The 15,777-nt window shown below is 41.2% G+C and overlaps 1 protein-coding gene across 2 annotated transcripts in view; it reads left to right on the top strand.

Annotated features, from left to right (window-relative positions):
* LOC142371563 (protein sidekick-2-like) overlaps window positions 1–15,777 on the top strand; it is an 80,266-nt gene that overhangs the window by 42,070 nt on the left and 22,419 nt on the right. For both annotated transcript variants that reach the window (XM_075454255.1, XM_075454254.1), the window contains exons 2-14: window positions 2,037–2,199; window positions 3,421–3,527; window positions 3,742–3,889; window positions 7,242–7,375; window positions 11,190–11,301; window positions 11,721–11,911; window positions 12,057–12,140; window positions 12,253–12,447; window positions 12,917–13,033; window positions 13,312–13,479; window positions 13,854–13,956; window positions 14,724–14,900; window positions 15,126–15,262. In XM_075454255.1, coding sequence (XP_075310370.1) covers window positions 2,037–2,199; window positions 3,421–3,527; window positions 3,742–3,889; window positions 7,242–7,375; window positions 11,190–11,301; window positions 11,721–11,911; window positions 12,057–12,140; window positions 12,253–12,447; window positions 12,917–13,033; window positions 13,312–13,479; window positions 13,854–13,956; window positions 14,724–14,900; window positions 15,126–15,262 — 1,836 coding nt within the window. The remainder of the gene's footprint in view (window positions 1–2,036; window positions 2,200–3,420; window positions 3,528–3,741; window positions 3,890–7,241; window positions 7,376–11,189; window positions 11,302–11,720; window positions 11,912–12,056; window positions 12,141–12,252; window positions 12,448–12,916; window positions 13,034–13,311; window positions 13,480–13,853; window positions 13,957–14,723; window positions 14,901–15,125; window positions 15,263–15,777) is intronic.

The following is a 15,777-nucleotide window of genomic DNA, read 5'->3' as shown; positions in this document are numbered from 1 at the left end:
TGTTGTCATTCAAGTTCTTAGTGTCTTGAAAGGAGGATCGCTTATAGGGTGGGTCTTACGAGGAGGGTAATCTTTTCTTGGGCTACTTAGCAGAGAATTGTGTTTTGATTGTGTGTACTTAAATGATGTTAAACATAGATTTTTCTCTCTCCTTAGCTGGCTTTATTCCTGAAAATATACACTTTCCTCTAAAAGCGAAGTTAGTCACAACTACATAAGTAGTGTCCAGGGATTTCCAATCAGCTTTCATTTGAATGTGCCATTTATGGCAGAAAGGAATGTGATCACATGAGCAGCACCACAGCAGGTTACAGCAATGGTGATTATTGGGCACTCAATTCCCTGTTCCACAATTTCACATCAGTAAGTTGGTTTTATGCATACCCCTTGCTTCAGACAAACAATGTGTGGATCTAGGTTTATACATGGGCAGGTCTCTAATGGTGGCTCGTTGATGGAGACTGCTAAGTGCACAAAGCCACCAAGCCGCTGCTCCAGCCCTTGTGTGTGTTTGTTCAGCCATAAGTGAATGTTTCGGAATTGTGCATGTGTGTGACTTTACGTGTTTGTGTGTGTCAAGTACAAATGCATTTACTAGTGGATGGAATTACAGCAAAGCCACCACTCCAGCAGCTTGTGCCTGGGGAAAATAGGGATGGCTCCACCATTTTGGCTCCAGGAGGGATCAGTTTCAAGTGCCTGTTGGGTGTGATAGTGTTTGTTTAAGTTAAGTTCTTGCAAGGGTGGTGGACAAAGACAACTAGCCAAGGAGAGGAGTGCTGCTGTTACCGACCAAAAAAATAGTAAAGGCTGGTTCGTGAAACAGACATGAAATGACATGAAATGTGTGCTCTGTTACTAAAGATTGCCCTCTGCACACATGCCTGCCTGTGGGAAACACAGAGGTCCACAGTCATTCTTTATTTTACAATTTCAATCAGGTTAAATTTTCTGTCTCCCTTTCCCAGCTCGGCAAGGCTGCCCTCACATTCACCCAGTTCCGCCACACGATCTTTTGCATCTACTCTCATAAATCTCGGCTGTGAGCTTGCGTATGGGTGTGGAGAGCAAAGGAAGGCACCAGTGATCAGCCCTGAAAGTGAGTCAGCTGGTGTGGCAGGCTTAGAACCAGTTGTGCTTCGGGCATCAGCGACTTGCTGCAACTATTAATACAGACTTTAATTAGCCCGCCACAAACACTGGCACAATTGGCTCAGTGTCGCCCATGGCTAGTGGGGCAGACAGATCAATAGGTCTGATCATGCCTTTTTCATCAGCTCAAATGAAAGCACTTTGTCTCCAAACTCAGCCCTGGATGTTACGTATCACCTTAAAGGCTTTCTGTGGCTGCACTAGTGGTGTGCAGTGTTGCAGATGGGGCCTGTATAATCTGGCTGCATTAGGGAACTATAAAGATAAATGAAGGGAAGCACAGAGCATAACTCATCCTGTCAGAGAAGGGGGTTTAAAATGGGGAAACTTTGTGTTTCTAAAGCAACCGCTACCACTGCCACCTCCCATGGCTTCCTAGATTTTCAGTCTCTCCTCATCTAAATTGCTTGCGTTCCTTTTTTTTTTGTTATTGCTGTATTTTTCTCCATCTGCTTTGTCTGTTCATGCTCGGCTCCTCTCTTCTCCTATGTCTTCCTTCCTGTCCTCTTTTAGTGGTTTTGAGGTATGTGTTCATTTACACTTATTCTACACCAAATTGCTCTTCCACCTCTTTGCCAGCACATTTCAATTTGAAAGAGTAAGCTGCTTTTGCAATGCCAACTTATTCCATGTGCTTTTTGTTGACCTTCAAGTTTCCAATCAGTGCAGGGAAAAATTGAAAATGATTTGTTTTTTAGCTCTCATTTCCTGTGAGCAGCTGAAATTGTCTTGTGAGTTACCTCACAGGAGTTACTGAATCACTGATTCCATTTTTACTAACAACCCCTACTCAGTGCTTCAATTTAATTCTCTCTATTCACTCTTCTCTTTCCTTTGTCCTTTTGTATCACTCATCTTTTCCCTTCTTATCTTTCTCCTAACAGTGGACGATGTCCCACCTTATTTTAAGATGGAGCCTCCTCAGACCCAGGTTCACCTGGAAGGAAACCGACTGGTCCTAACCTGCATGGCAGAGGGCAGTTGGCCCCTAGAATTCAAATGGATCTACAACGGCACTGAGCTTACACGTTTCTCCTTGGAATACAGGTGAGGAATGCAACCTTATTTCTTTTATTCATCTCCTGTAATTATCTCGCAAGAGGAGGACATTTTAACAGCATTTAATTGTAACTAATAGCACAATTGCTCATTTTCATTCATACTCATTCCCATGGATTTTATTCAGCACTGATTTGGCTGCACATCACCCTTGAGAGCTAACATCTTGTGTTTGGGGAATTACAGAATTATTCCGAGCTGCATCCCTTACTGTATTCAACATTTAGAGATTGTGTAAGCAGAAAACATGTCTTTTTACTCTTTTGCAGTTTGTTTAAACTATATATTTTTTAGTAGTACAATATTGTAAGTATTTTTCATCATCTTGTGCAGTGTAGAAATGCTACAGTGCTTTGTTCTTTCAGCCGTAAGAGTTCTTCTGGACTTGTTTTATTATGGATTTCAGCCTTTTAAGACAACGATTGCGAATTCCTCAAACAGCATAGATTGATGAAAGAAAAAAAAAATTCAACCTGCGCTAACATGCATGTCCCAGCAAGTCACAGTCCACAATTAAAGTCATCTTCTATCCATTTCTAGTCTCTTTTTCAGGACTTTATTCACAGTCTGATTAGAGCTCTAACCGTGGTCAAACACTTTCGGGTGGGATTGTCTGATTGCTATCACTGCTATCACACAAACACTCTCCCGCTGCAATCCTCCTGTCTTTTTTCTTCCTCTCTCACATCTTTATACCCCCCTCATCTTCTTCTTCTCCTCTCCCTGTCTTCCCTCAGCATTTGGCTGCTCTCACGTGGCTTAGTCTCCGGGTCTGCCTTGCAGGCCAGCCCTCTGCTTATTATTCTCCACCAGCCCTGATCAAAGAGGAGAACTGGAATCCATTTAATCAGACCCCCCCCCCCAACTCCAAATTGCAGTGTAGGGAGAAGACGGCTGTGGTAGACACCACATTCCTAAGTGGCTGTAGCAAACCAATTCAAGCTTTTTGGTTATCTAGCACGCTTATGGCACGCACACGCTTAAACATTATTGCATGTCAACACCAAGTCACGTGTCAGTTGTGCTCTGATATATTTTAGAACATTTACGTCTTAAGTGGAATGCCATTCAGGCTGTTTCAGATGTCCAGTGAAACATCTCAATTAATTTAGCATCCTGAGTAAGGGGAATAAAAGCGCCAAGATGACAAATGTTGCTGTCTGTCATGCTGATGATGACTAATTGTACTATATTTTGTGTGCCCATTAGGTACCTGATCCCTTCGCTCGACCGATCGCATGCTGGCCACTACCGCTGTATTGTAAGAAACCGTGTGGGCGCTATAATGCAGTGCAGTACTGAAGTGCAGGTTGCCTGTAAGTGCTGTTTTTTTTTTTTTCATGCATCTGCCCGTTTAATGGGGAATATTGTCTTTGTGAATGCACAGCAAGTCGATAATTCTGATTTAGAAAGGGCATTAATGAAAATAATTCTTTATTTTGAGCCTTTTATTGGATTTCTAAGAATTTCTCCTGTGGTATTGATATTTCTTTTGTGATTTATCTTTGATCTGATTTTAATGTCTGCTAGATATGGGTGGTTTTGTGGAGGGTGAGAGGTCTCAAACGGTATCCCAGGGCAATGGTGCTCTCATTCAGGCGCCACGGATACACAGCTTCCCCAGGCCCCAGATCACCTGGTTCAGAGATGGTCGTAAGATTCCCTCCAGCAGCCGTATGTAAGTTCACATTCAGCCTAGCTTGGTTTCTTTGAGTGGAGCAAAGCACGTGTGCACTTGATTCATGTGGGTGTTTGTGTATGTGTGTGCTAGTCTGAGCAAGGGGGATCATGTAGAAGTTGTTGGTGAATGCTGGGCTGGTGGAGCAGAATTTCTTTCACTTCACAGAACTCTGAGAAGTTCAATACTGCTCGCAGATTTTCTCCAGTTTCCCCTCATGCCATGAGTGAAATTTAGCAGAATAGTTGATGAGTGAATGTTGGCGCAGGCCTTGTGTTCATCACTGAATCACCTCTCAGTGATAAGGTGGGTTATTATATCTCCCCTTTTGACTTGGCAGGCCGAATGATTGAAGGGTAGGGATAGATCAGGTAGCAGGGGAACCAATTAGACAAAATTGGACAAAAGGCCCCAATTGATGATATGACTGACTGACAGCTCTCACCCCTGGTTGGATTTGTGAGTGTGTGGATGTGTGTGTGCTTATGTGCATGTGGTTAGAATCTGTCTGAGACTGGAAACATACATTGGAGGGTCAGTGGGTGACTGTATGTCTACATGAGCCGTGCTCATGCTTTGTAACTCATTGTGTGGAGTACCGTATTTTCTGTTGGTTGGAGTCACGCTTGTTCAGATATGCAATTTTCCTGAGGCAACACTGTGAAGGTAATCACCTGAGACTAATTTTGGCATTCAAACAAATAGAAGTAGGCAGTCCATAACTCCTCAGAAACCACCTCCTCATTTATTATTCAGCAGCCTGCTGTACTATGTCATTGCTGTTATGAACACTTTCGCCCTGAGTTGCGTGTTCTTGCTTGAGGCATAGATTTGTGCATGCGTCATCTGCCTGCAGATCTAAAAAAAGAAAGAGAACAAATTTGATGAAAAAAATAATAATAATGATAATGATAAACTACAGTGCATGCACTGGGAGAAATTGCAAAACACTTTCATACATTTTCAACAATCTGCCTATTATCAGTGGTGAAGTTGTGAAACTTTGCTGTGTGACGATGAGAGGGACTAGCTGACGATCTGAATTTACCGCTTGTTTGCTTGCTTTGTGTCAGGCCACATTGATATTCACAGGTGTGCGTGTACATTGGTGTTTGTGTGTCTGTAGATTTTGTGAGAGCTACAACTCCTAATTGTCCAGGAGTGTTTATCCCACACCGATCAAGCAGATGGTGGCAGAAATAAGAAGAGCCTAATCTGGCCTCATGCTTAGCGTCAACTCTCATTTAGTAGGCACTTCACAAACATCTTGGACTATCAGCTTAACAGGCATTCTGTCCTTGCAGGGGCAACGGTGCCACAGCAGTCACAGAATGGATTGTGAAGGATGGCTTTAAACTTTAGAGACTATTTCAAGTATATTAAATGCTCTGGCTTTTACATGACATTTTCTTGTATTCTGTGTAGCTTTACACAGTTACAATAAATGCAATCCCAGGAAGTACAGCATGTTCATCTTGTGTTCGGATGCGGTTCCTCTAAGGTTCGATTGACAAGACCAACATTTGGAGAATATTTGCAATATCTTATGCAGTAATCAGTACATATCCTAAACATCCATGCAACTAAAAACCCCAATGTTGTCTAAGAGTTGTACCGGCCTCTTTACCAGAGGTGTGGACTCGTGTCAGATGACTTGGGCTTGAATCAGACTCGAATCATAATTCTAATGACTTCTGACTTGACTTGAGTCATAACGAACTTTGAACTCGACTCCGACTTTAACATCGACTAACAATGACTTCATTTAGACTTGAGCCTTTTGACTTTTAAAATACTTGATATTTCACAGCAAACAAAAAGCTTAATGTGTTGTTTTTTTTAAGTTTCTAATACCTTATTCAAATCAATCTACTTTATTCATTTCCATTCCGTTTTCACGATCTACCCAGAATTCCCATATCCAACACAACATACAGTTAAGTCAAAGAAGAGATGTATGAAAGAATTACTGTGATGTTACTGGGTCCCAGTTGGGGAAAATCATACTTACGGTCATTTTGTTTGGCTAAACAAGTTACAGACGGGAAGTTAAGGACTTGGATCTGACTCTAGACTTCTACATCTTGACTTTGGACTCAACTTACGACTTGCATGTTTTTACGTGGGACTTGACTCGAAACTTGATTGGAAAGACTTGAGACTTACTTGTGACTTGCAAAACAGTGACTTGTTCCCACCACTGCTCTTTACACAATATTCCTCATGAAATTGGTTGTATTTTGGTAGATTCTTACAACAACGATCAGAGAACATCTAGAACATTGTACAGAAGTGTACAGTTTAGGTGTTAAATCAGCACATTTAGCTTTAAAACAAATGTATTATTCAGGGTTGAGTAACGCTTTCATGGCGACATAAAAATATTGAATGTTTTGAAAACACAACTATATCGTCATATGGTTTTCCAGAAGTTGGTTGCAATGTAATCATTTGTTGATTCCCAGATTAGTGATGTTTAGAGAGAGTTAAGGAACCAAAATATGCAAGCAAAAATGAATGTTATATTAACATCAGTAAAACTTTGGTGTCGAACAACATGACAACCAAAACAAACTTTGGGGCAACATTCCAAAGACAACATTCCTGAAGTGCTCTGGGAACAAATTGATTAGCTTGGATGAAGGTAAAAAAAAATATATACTGTATATACATACAAAATACATTTTAAATGCGAGAGACAAAGATCAGGGGCTTTATCAATTACTTAACTCCTGTAAAAAAAAATTCAAATTAAGAGGCCCATGTTTATTAGAGACACAATGTTTGCATAGGATCAATTAGTTTGTCTTCATATAGACAAATGGCTGTCTTTGCAAATGGCCAACTGTTTCCATGAACAAAATATGTACAGTATCATTGAGCGGAAATCCCTGAGGTTATGCAGAAATTTTAATGACAGAGGACTTTGCCGGCTGCTCAAACACTACAAAATAGGAGGCAAACCTCTGAGCTATTCTGTTGCAACACCCTGTGGTGCATTGTAGATGAAAGCACTCATAGAAAATGTCTTTGTGTGCTTCTTTTTAGACATAATTTATGAGCATTGTTGTTGTGTCAGTTCATCTTCGGGATTTATTGACTGTAAGAAACAACTAGTCTGGTTTAATGATCTGAATGTGTCTATGTGTGGGTTTGAGTGCATATGCATGCTCAGTGTGCCGTGTGTTTGGAGACAAATTTTGGGGGATTTGATTGAGGATTCAATTACATTTGAAATATTAACTGTTGTTGTCAAGCTGCAGATAAGTGAGTGGCGCAAGATCAGGAATAAACACATTAGTGTGGTGTCTTTAAAATGTGCTTTAACGACATGTGTGTTTTTCTACATCAGCGCCATCACCTTGGACAACACGCTGGTCATCCTATCCACAGTGGCCCCAGATGCAGGACGTTACTATGCGCAAGCAGTCAATGACAAGAATGGGGAGAACAAAACCAGTCAGCCCGTCACTCTCACAGTGGAGAGTAAGTAGACATGAAGACACACTAGCACTCTCAGGTGTACCTGCTTACACATGCCTTTTAGGCAACAGTGTAACACTTCTCACCAGCATTTTTTTTTGTGTCCTCAAAAAATGTCAGTTAAACAGTTTAATTCTCACGTGACCGCACATGTTCATTCAACACACCAAGTCTACAACAGGTGGCTATGCTACGGACATTAGGAACATATAGAGCTCCCTCTACTGACAGGATGCTTAATCCGACTACCTGCAGCACAAAAAAAAGTCGCCCACTTGTTCTGCAGTCCTCCTCTATCCTCTGCCTTCAGCAGTAAATTACAGTCACAGCTTGTGCGTTAGGTAGAGCCCAAGAAGCACCTGCCAGCCTGGCTTGATGTGCGGACTCATAACGCGGACCTTGAGTGGAACAGCACCCCACAAAAAAGCAGATTTATTAAAATGACAAAGAGCAAAGAGGGAATGAATAAACAAAAATACACCCACACAAACAAGCACACCAGATTAAAAGGTCGAACTGGCTCCTGACTTCAAATAAAATTTTGCAGTGGTGGTGCAAGCATGGTTATAAGTCACATCATTAGAGTTTAGCTAAACCTTCCTTATCCTCCCACATACTGTCACCTTTTATCTGAACAAAGATGCACAAATTCTCAAACTCTGACTTTTATCTGCATAAATTCCATCTTGCTCTGCTTACCTCTACTAGTCAATTAAAGGAGGCGCTACATTTTTTATTTTTTTTTGCTGTCAGGCTATAACAGCACTCTTTCCAAGTATGTTAATACCACTTAGTTGTCACTGGAAGTCTTTGATAATATTCATATCACAAGGTTTTTAAACTGTTTTACAAAGATTTTTAGTAGCTTGCCAGAGAAACGGCACATTCCTGAAAACACCTTCAAGCATCTGTTTCTCAAATCTTTAATGCGGTATTTGTAATTCTGCACTCATTGAGCGTGACACAGCAATCTGCTGGGACCAGATATCACTGCATTTCACCAAATCTGACCTTGCATATCAGGCAGTTTTGTTTGCATCTGAAAGTCGATAAGGTTTTCAGAGCTGCATTTGTTCATTTTAGCAATTCTGTAGAGAACAGAAATAGGGAAAAAAAAGACAGCAGAGGGAGAATCTTGTTATTAAGAAAGCATACAAATGAGACAGAGCTGAGTGTAACAGGAAAAAGCAAACTGAAAATCACTAACGCTTCAAGTAGGCAGGCACTTTGGTCTTTCACTTTATTCTTCAGAGTGTGAAATACACCAGAGATGACTTAGGTTTACATTTGTTTTTTGGACAACAACAAATGTAAGCGATGCTGTGCTATTAGTAGCGAGAATTTATAATGCGGGCTACCACAAAGACACTGTTTATTGTGTGCATTTAATTAGAAGATTGCCAACTCGAGGTACTCTCAACTCTGGGAGTTTATGAACTGCAATACATTAATTATATTTTGGCTTGACCCAATTTCATCAAGTCTCATATGACATTAAAGGGATAGTTCGCCTCTTTTGACATGAAGCTGTATGACATCCCATATTAGCAATATCATTTATTGAATTCGACTTATCCCCTGCTGCGTCCTGTGAGCCGAGTTCCAGCCTCGTTTTGGCGTTGACGAAGGTAGTCCGGCTAGTTGGCTGGGGCCACATAAATAAAGCATTTTGCTTCTCAAAATAATATGCGTTCAAAAGAGTAATACATTTGTATCACCAAATCGTTCATCCAGAAAAAGTCAGACCTCACAATTGCTTGGCGCTATCATTTAATAAATGATATTGCTAATATGGGATGTCATACAGCTTCATGTCAAAAGAGGCGAACTATCCCTTTAAGTTTCATTTATCAGACCTATTCAGTTTGTACATTTACACACATGTGTAGAAGTTGACAGACTTCAAATAGATCCTTAACTGCAATAATTACTCTTTGTAAAGGGGGCTACCACACTCAAGAACTGCAGTTATCCCTTTTTTAACAACTTTAATATGACTATATCATGAGGTCTGTTGAATAAATAATTTAGAAATATTCATCCATTCCTACATTACAACAAGCTTTTAATCTTGAACTAAGTCTACATTTTAATCATTTTTCCTTCTTCTTTTCAGTCATCTAAAACCAACACCAATAAAATATCCCACAAAAAAAACCCAACTCATTAATTGGACTGAAAAATCACATAGATCAGCCAAATTCTGCAATCTTACAAACTAACTAGTAATTTCTGACCCAAGTGATTTAGATTTTTCCACAAAAATCCCCTGGACTGGCAAAGTTTTAATTTCTTCTTCTTCGCCTCTTTTAATGCAAGTTATTCTACGTGGATTTATTGATCTTCTCCATGCTGATAAAGAATAATAGCAACATTAAAAAAGAGAGAGTGCTCTCTTTGATGTTTGTACCATGTTTGTACAATCCCTTTCGTTTAGCTGCAGCTTCTCAAAATGACTTCACTGCTCATCTGATTCTCTGACTAGATGTCTCTTCAAAACTTAATTTCTGTGTTTCATCTTCATAATAGGTTGGTTTCATAATAGAATAGTAAGTTCTATTATGTTTGACTTTTTCTTTTCCTTCCATGTTGTTTTTTTGTTTTGTTAGTTTTTTTTTTATATGGAAACGCCACAACTTATTGTAGCTATTTGGATCTTAATCAGCAATTCAGCACAATAAACATTCTGTGATTTGGTTATTCACTTTATATTGGATTTAAATTCAGGACATGACATTTTGATAATAAGCCTTGGCTTAGTCTTAATTAATAATTAATATTGTAATAAGCCTTGTTCAGGAAGCTTTGGCATAACTCATAAAAAGGGTAACAAAAATCTCAGTGGGACCTCATCCTTTGGGGCGGCCGTGGTTAGAGTGGGTTGTCCAATAACTGGAGGTCGGTGGTTCGATTCCCACTATCGCTGCTCAAAATAGATTGGTGGACTGATAGCTGGAGGGGTTGGCAGTCCACCTCCTTGCCACGGCTGAGGTGCCCTTGAGCAAGGCACCCTTACCCCCATGCTCCCTGGGCTGCTGTGATTGGCTGCCCACCGCTCCAGTGAATGGCATCTGTCTCCATGAGTGTGTGACCGTGTGCATGTGCATGTGTGTTCAACAGGTGCCAACCTCGATGGGTCAAATTAACACAAGTAATTTCGTGTTAACATTCATGTGTACATCACAATAAAGTAATATTAATCTTTAAAAGTGTAGTATTTACAATGAGATAGCACAAAATAACAATAATAATGATTAAAACTTGATTAGGAACATTATTAACCCAAGCTAGACCTTAAAACTGAGTACCTGCAAACACACTACCACACAATACACACATGCGACATACCATAAACACGCAATCACTCAAATACACACAGGTTCACAGGCCCTTACTCGTCCACCGGGGAGGTGGTGGAAAATGAGATCAGATTCAGAGAGAGATCACTGATTGAGGGCAGTGAATCGATGGATGGCTAGAGGCTCCATGAAACCCGTGAGTGGTGGTGCTGCATTTAATCGTATTTTATGTTTGTCTCAATTATGTTACATAATGGTTTCTAACACCTGGGCTAACACCTTGTTCAGGAAAATGCTGTGTGGACCAGAAGAAGGATCTAAAGTAAAGGCAGACGTGTTAATAGTGGGGTTATAGCATGCTGGCTACCTGCTGGTGGTAGAGACAGATTGTCAGTCTCTGTGTAAGGATCTAGTCATGCTCAGCCGGCTCTATCAGGCAGATGTACAGGCTTAATCAGAGGATGGTGAGCGGTTATAGATTGGTTTCACTTTTTTGTGTGTCTGTGTGTGTGTGACAGATGTAGGGGGGCCTGCAGACCCCATTGCTCCCTCCATCATCATCCCCCCAAAGAACACCAGCGTAACAATGGGGAGAAACGAAGCTATCATGGAGTGCGTTGCCAATGCAAGGTAAATGTTCACAAACTCACACAAGTGTGTGTTAAGGAAAAGACATGCAAATACACACATTATCAAAGCCCCCCCACCTTCTCACACCTCCACGTTTGATATTTTGTGATTTAAATGAGTTTTGAAATCTTTTGTTTGAACATGATGGAAAAGTGTTTTTCACCTATCTCGTTTTGTACCTCTCCTCAATTCTTCCCTTTGATTCAAGGCTTCATTATGTTCTCCCTATCTCACACATTGCCAGCCCTTAATTCTGACTATTATCTCCAATTCAAAGACTTAATCAAAATGACAGATGTATTCCATTTCACCCGCAATGCTCTCTAACCTTGAAACAGAATACACCTCTGTATTAAAACCACGTTTTCTGTCTTTTGCTCTCCCTTTTTTCTCCTTTTCATCTTTTTTTCCTCCTCTAGACCCCTCGTCAAAATGAATATCACTTGGAGGAAAAATGGGGCGGTGGTCAATACAGGGATCCGAGATTTTGGCCGTAGATTGGTCATTAGTTTTCCTGCAGTCAGTGATAGCGGCTACTATGAGTGTGAGGCGTCACTCCGCAGTAGCAGTGTCCCCTCAGTCACTGCTGGGGCCTACTTGCATGTTCTTGGTAATTAAAGCAGTGCTTACACTCAAACCATGCACAGAGTTGCATGGTATTTCCTCAGCATACTGAAAGAAATTATTTTAAATACTTTTGTGCAATTTTAACGGCTATAATGGAGCACTAACTGCTTTTTCCATCCTCCAAACAGAATATCCACTGTTCATAAAAGAACCACCAAGTCATATCACTGCAGAAATGGAGAAGGTGGTGGATATCCCCTGTCAGGCAAGAGGTCCGTGATGTTTGTATTTGTCTGTGTGCGACTGCATGAGTGAAAGAGCAAGAAAGCGTGCAAAAGAAATAGAGGGTCAGAGTGACAAAGTAATCCTCCCTTCCCTCTGCAGGAACACCACAGCCAGACATAGTGTGGTATAAAGACGGCATTCCCATTAGCCCGGTGAAGATCCCCAGGTACAGGGTGTTGGTTGGAGGCAGTCTCCAGATCAACGGACTCCTGCCAGATGACACGGGGATGTTTCAGTGCTTTGCCCGCAACCTTGGCGGAGAGATCCAGACAAACACCTACCTAGCTGTTACAAGTATGTCCCCTTCAGAATTCAAATTTGGAGTTACCACAGGTCTGTTACTTAATCATGCTCGCTTTCCTTTCTCTTTACCCTCCTTTTTATTCTTAAATCCTTTCTTCTTGTCTCAGTTCTAATCCTCTTTACCCTCTCTCTTTGTCTTCCCTTCTACACCAATCTATCTATGTATCTTTTTGCAGTGACAGATTTGTCACCTTGGATGCTCAGGCAATTATTGCCTGTTTTTGAATCAGGGAATAAGCAGTGAGATGAAGGCACCTGGTCAGAGTCTCAGAGCTGCTGGTGAGAATGAGACCTGACAGCTGCCCCTTTTGTCAAGACTATTAAGCTCTCAGCTGCCGTCTGCTTTATTAGGGAGAAAACTGTTTATGTCTCTCATTATCACCTCTGTCTCACCTGATTTTGTTTAATGTATTCATGATTGTGTGTGTGTGTGTGTTTGCGTGTGGCTGATCCTGCTCAGGTATTGCTCCCAACATCACTGCTGGCCCCTCTGACAGCGCAGTGATTGACAGCATGTCAGTTATTATGCACTGTGAGACCTCGGGAGCTCCGCGGCCAGCCATCACCTGGCAGAAAGGTGCGTGGGCTAACAGCATGACGTTCTTGGGGGGTGGTTATTATGCTGCATTTTGATTTGCCGAAATCAGACAAGATCTATAGAAAATAAATTCTGAATATAAATGTTCTTCAAACAAGCTTTGCCTCTTTACTTTACCTGCACTGTTTTCCCTTCTGTTTGTTTTCCATGACATTTCTCGAATGCCCTAATCTCTCTTTTTATTGTCCCACCACCTCCTCCCTGTTCACCCCTGTCCTCCTTCCCACATCATCAATCACTTCCACCCTTCCCTGCAGGTGAACGTGTCTTGGCCAGTGGCTCAGTCCAGCTGCCCAGGTTCACCCTGCTGGAGTCAGGCAGCTTGCTCATTAGCCCCACCCACCTGTCTGACGCTGGGACCTACACCTGCATGGCCAGTAACTCCAGGGGGATTGACGAGGCCTCAGCTGACATAGTGGTATGGGGTAAGCTTAACAAAAAAATGTACTCACTCCAAAGAGTAAAATACTGCAAACTATGAAAATGAGGTGAAAAAATCCTTTGGAAAAATATCCATTTGTAATCGATGACATGTTTTCTTGTAGAGGCAGCACATAGTGTAACCAGATCTTGAGGGTCATTGTCAAGATTTTCATCCTATAGTCATAGGATTGATACAAGTGCTCAGTGTGAATAAATAATGCCAGTCCTTGAAACCCTTGAGAACACCTATTGAAAATGTTGAAACAATTGATCCTGTTTCAGAAAGCTAAAAATTAAACCTATGTCCACAAATTTATGTCGAAGCTGCTGTTTAAACATGCAGTTTTTGAGTAAGAGCCTCCGGATGTTTTCACAGCACGTACCCGCATCAACAAGCCGCCTCAAGACCAGAGTGTCATCAAAGGGACAAAGGCTGTTATGACCTGTGGTGTGACACACGATCCTAGTGTCACTGTAAGGTAATCCGTTGGAATTTTGTCCCTTTTCTTTTAAATATTATTGAATTAAATGTCAGACATCACATCAAGCATTTTTTATTCAACTCAAGTCTATAAAACTAGCGAGGGTATCAGTGATGGACTTAATTAGTTTATGAAATCTGCACGGATGTTTATCCTTTCTTGGAAAAGATTCTGAAGCTCTCGGAGTCAGGTTGGGGAATTAGTTCGTGAACTACCCTAACCCCTCACTCAGTCTTGAGCATGATAGAGTGTATGCACATGCATCTGTCTCAGAGGGAATGAAATTATGTCTTTGGAACCTAGTGATTAGAGTGCCTGTCACCTGTGGGCCTGTGAAATTGATCAGATTGTGGGGTAAACAGATGAATATGTAAACAGCGTAATAACCTCAGACAGCGCCTTTAATTAAATGCAACACAGAGGAGATTAGCCGGAGAGCCTGAACAGTTGCAATTAATCACAGGAGCTCCTAGAATGTACATGCCTATGTGCATGTGTATGAATGATCTTATGTTAAAGTCTATATGCATGGATGATAGGTTCTGTATGTGTGTCAGATAAAGATGCCTTCCAGATTCAAATCACTTTGTTTTCTGCCTCACAAGGCTTTCCGTCAGTGTTAGCAGTCTCTGTGTTTGGTGTATGAACTGACATAAGGCAAACAGATTTACTGTCACAACACTCCAGAGTAAAGCGTGTTGTGTAAAGTGTGTGCCCTTTTGTGTGTGTATAACGTGCTCACGTACTCATGCAAATGCCTTCAGGTACGTATGGGAGAAGAGCGGCTCCATGATTGACGTGAACTCATCGCCCCGCCTGCGTCTGGATCCCGACGGAACCCTGCACATCTCCCAGACGTGGTCAGGTGACATTGGTACATACACCTGCAGGGTGACCTCAGTGGGTGGCAATGACTCCCGCAATGCCCACCTCCGAGTCAGGTCTGAACATTTGCCTCACATCTCCCTCTGTCTTATCTGGCTGTCTGTATTGTTTTTCCTCTCTTTTTTAAGTGTGACAAGAACATGATGGATGGATGTTTTCTCCACTGTTGTGGTTTATCACCTCTCTCCTCTCTAATCCATCAAACACTTCTAATATTTGCTATGCAGGACTCTAAGTTTGACTGTTATTTTGGCACCTCTCTTTTTCTATTTCACTTATAGGCAACTGCCCCATGCTCCAGAGAATCCAGTAGCAGTTTTGAGTACCACAGAAAAGAGGGCCATCAATCTGACATGGGCCCAGGCTTTCGATGGCAACAGCCCTCTGATCCGCTACATCCTGGAGGTCTCAGAAAACAGTAAGTTTTCGCATATGCAACAATATCATCAGTAGTGCTCCCTGTAAGGAATTTTAAAGGCAACGTTGCTTCTTAACACAATAATTTGCGCTTATGTCACTTATGATTTCTTGTCTAAATTGGCTGTTGCATCTTTCCATAATTTCTTGACCCCTGTGCTTCCTTACAATCGATCAGATAAACCAAATTTTGTTGCTTTCCAATGCTCTTCTCTTTTGGTAGATTAAAAAAAAAAAAGAAAATAACCCAAATAAGGTAAATTGTTTAATTGTTTCTCATTTAAATTCAGGCTAGACTGAGAATATGACAACTTATTAAAGGGAAAATGAATCTGAGGATGCAGATGAGTTCTGAGTTTTGGATAATTGAAGTGCAGTCTGATATTCAAGGGGGAGTGCATGCAAAATAGATTACTTGTTTTTATCTGTAGCTGCAATATTACTGAAAATGAAACAATGTTGTGCCATAGTAGGCAGAAATAACACTGAATTTATATTAGAGTTTTCCAATGCTTA

This window comes from Odontesthes bonariensis, chromosome 21, assembly GCF_027942865.1.
Source record: "Odontesthes bonariensis isolate fOdoBon6 chromosome 21, fOdoBon6.hap1, whole genome shotgun sequence".
Classification (NCBI taxonomy): domain Eukaryota; kingdom Metazoa; phylum Chordata; class Actinopteri; order Atheriniformes; family Atherinopsidae; genus Odontesthes; species Odontesthes bonariensis.
This window is presented reverse-complemented; position numbering and strand designations above follow the sequence as displayed.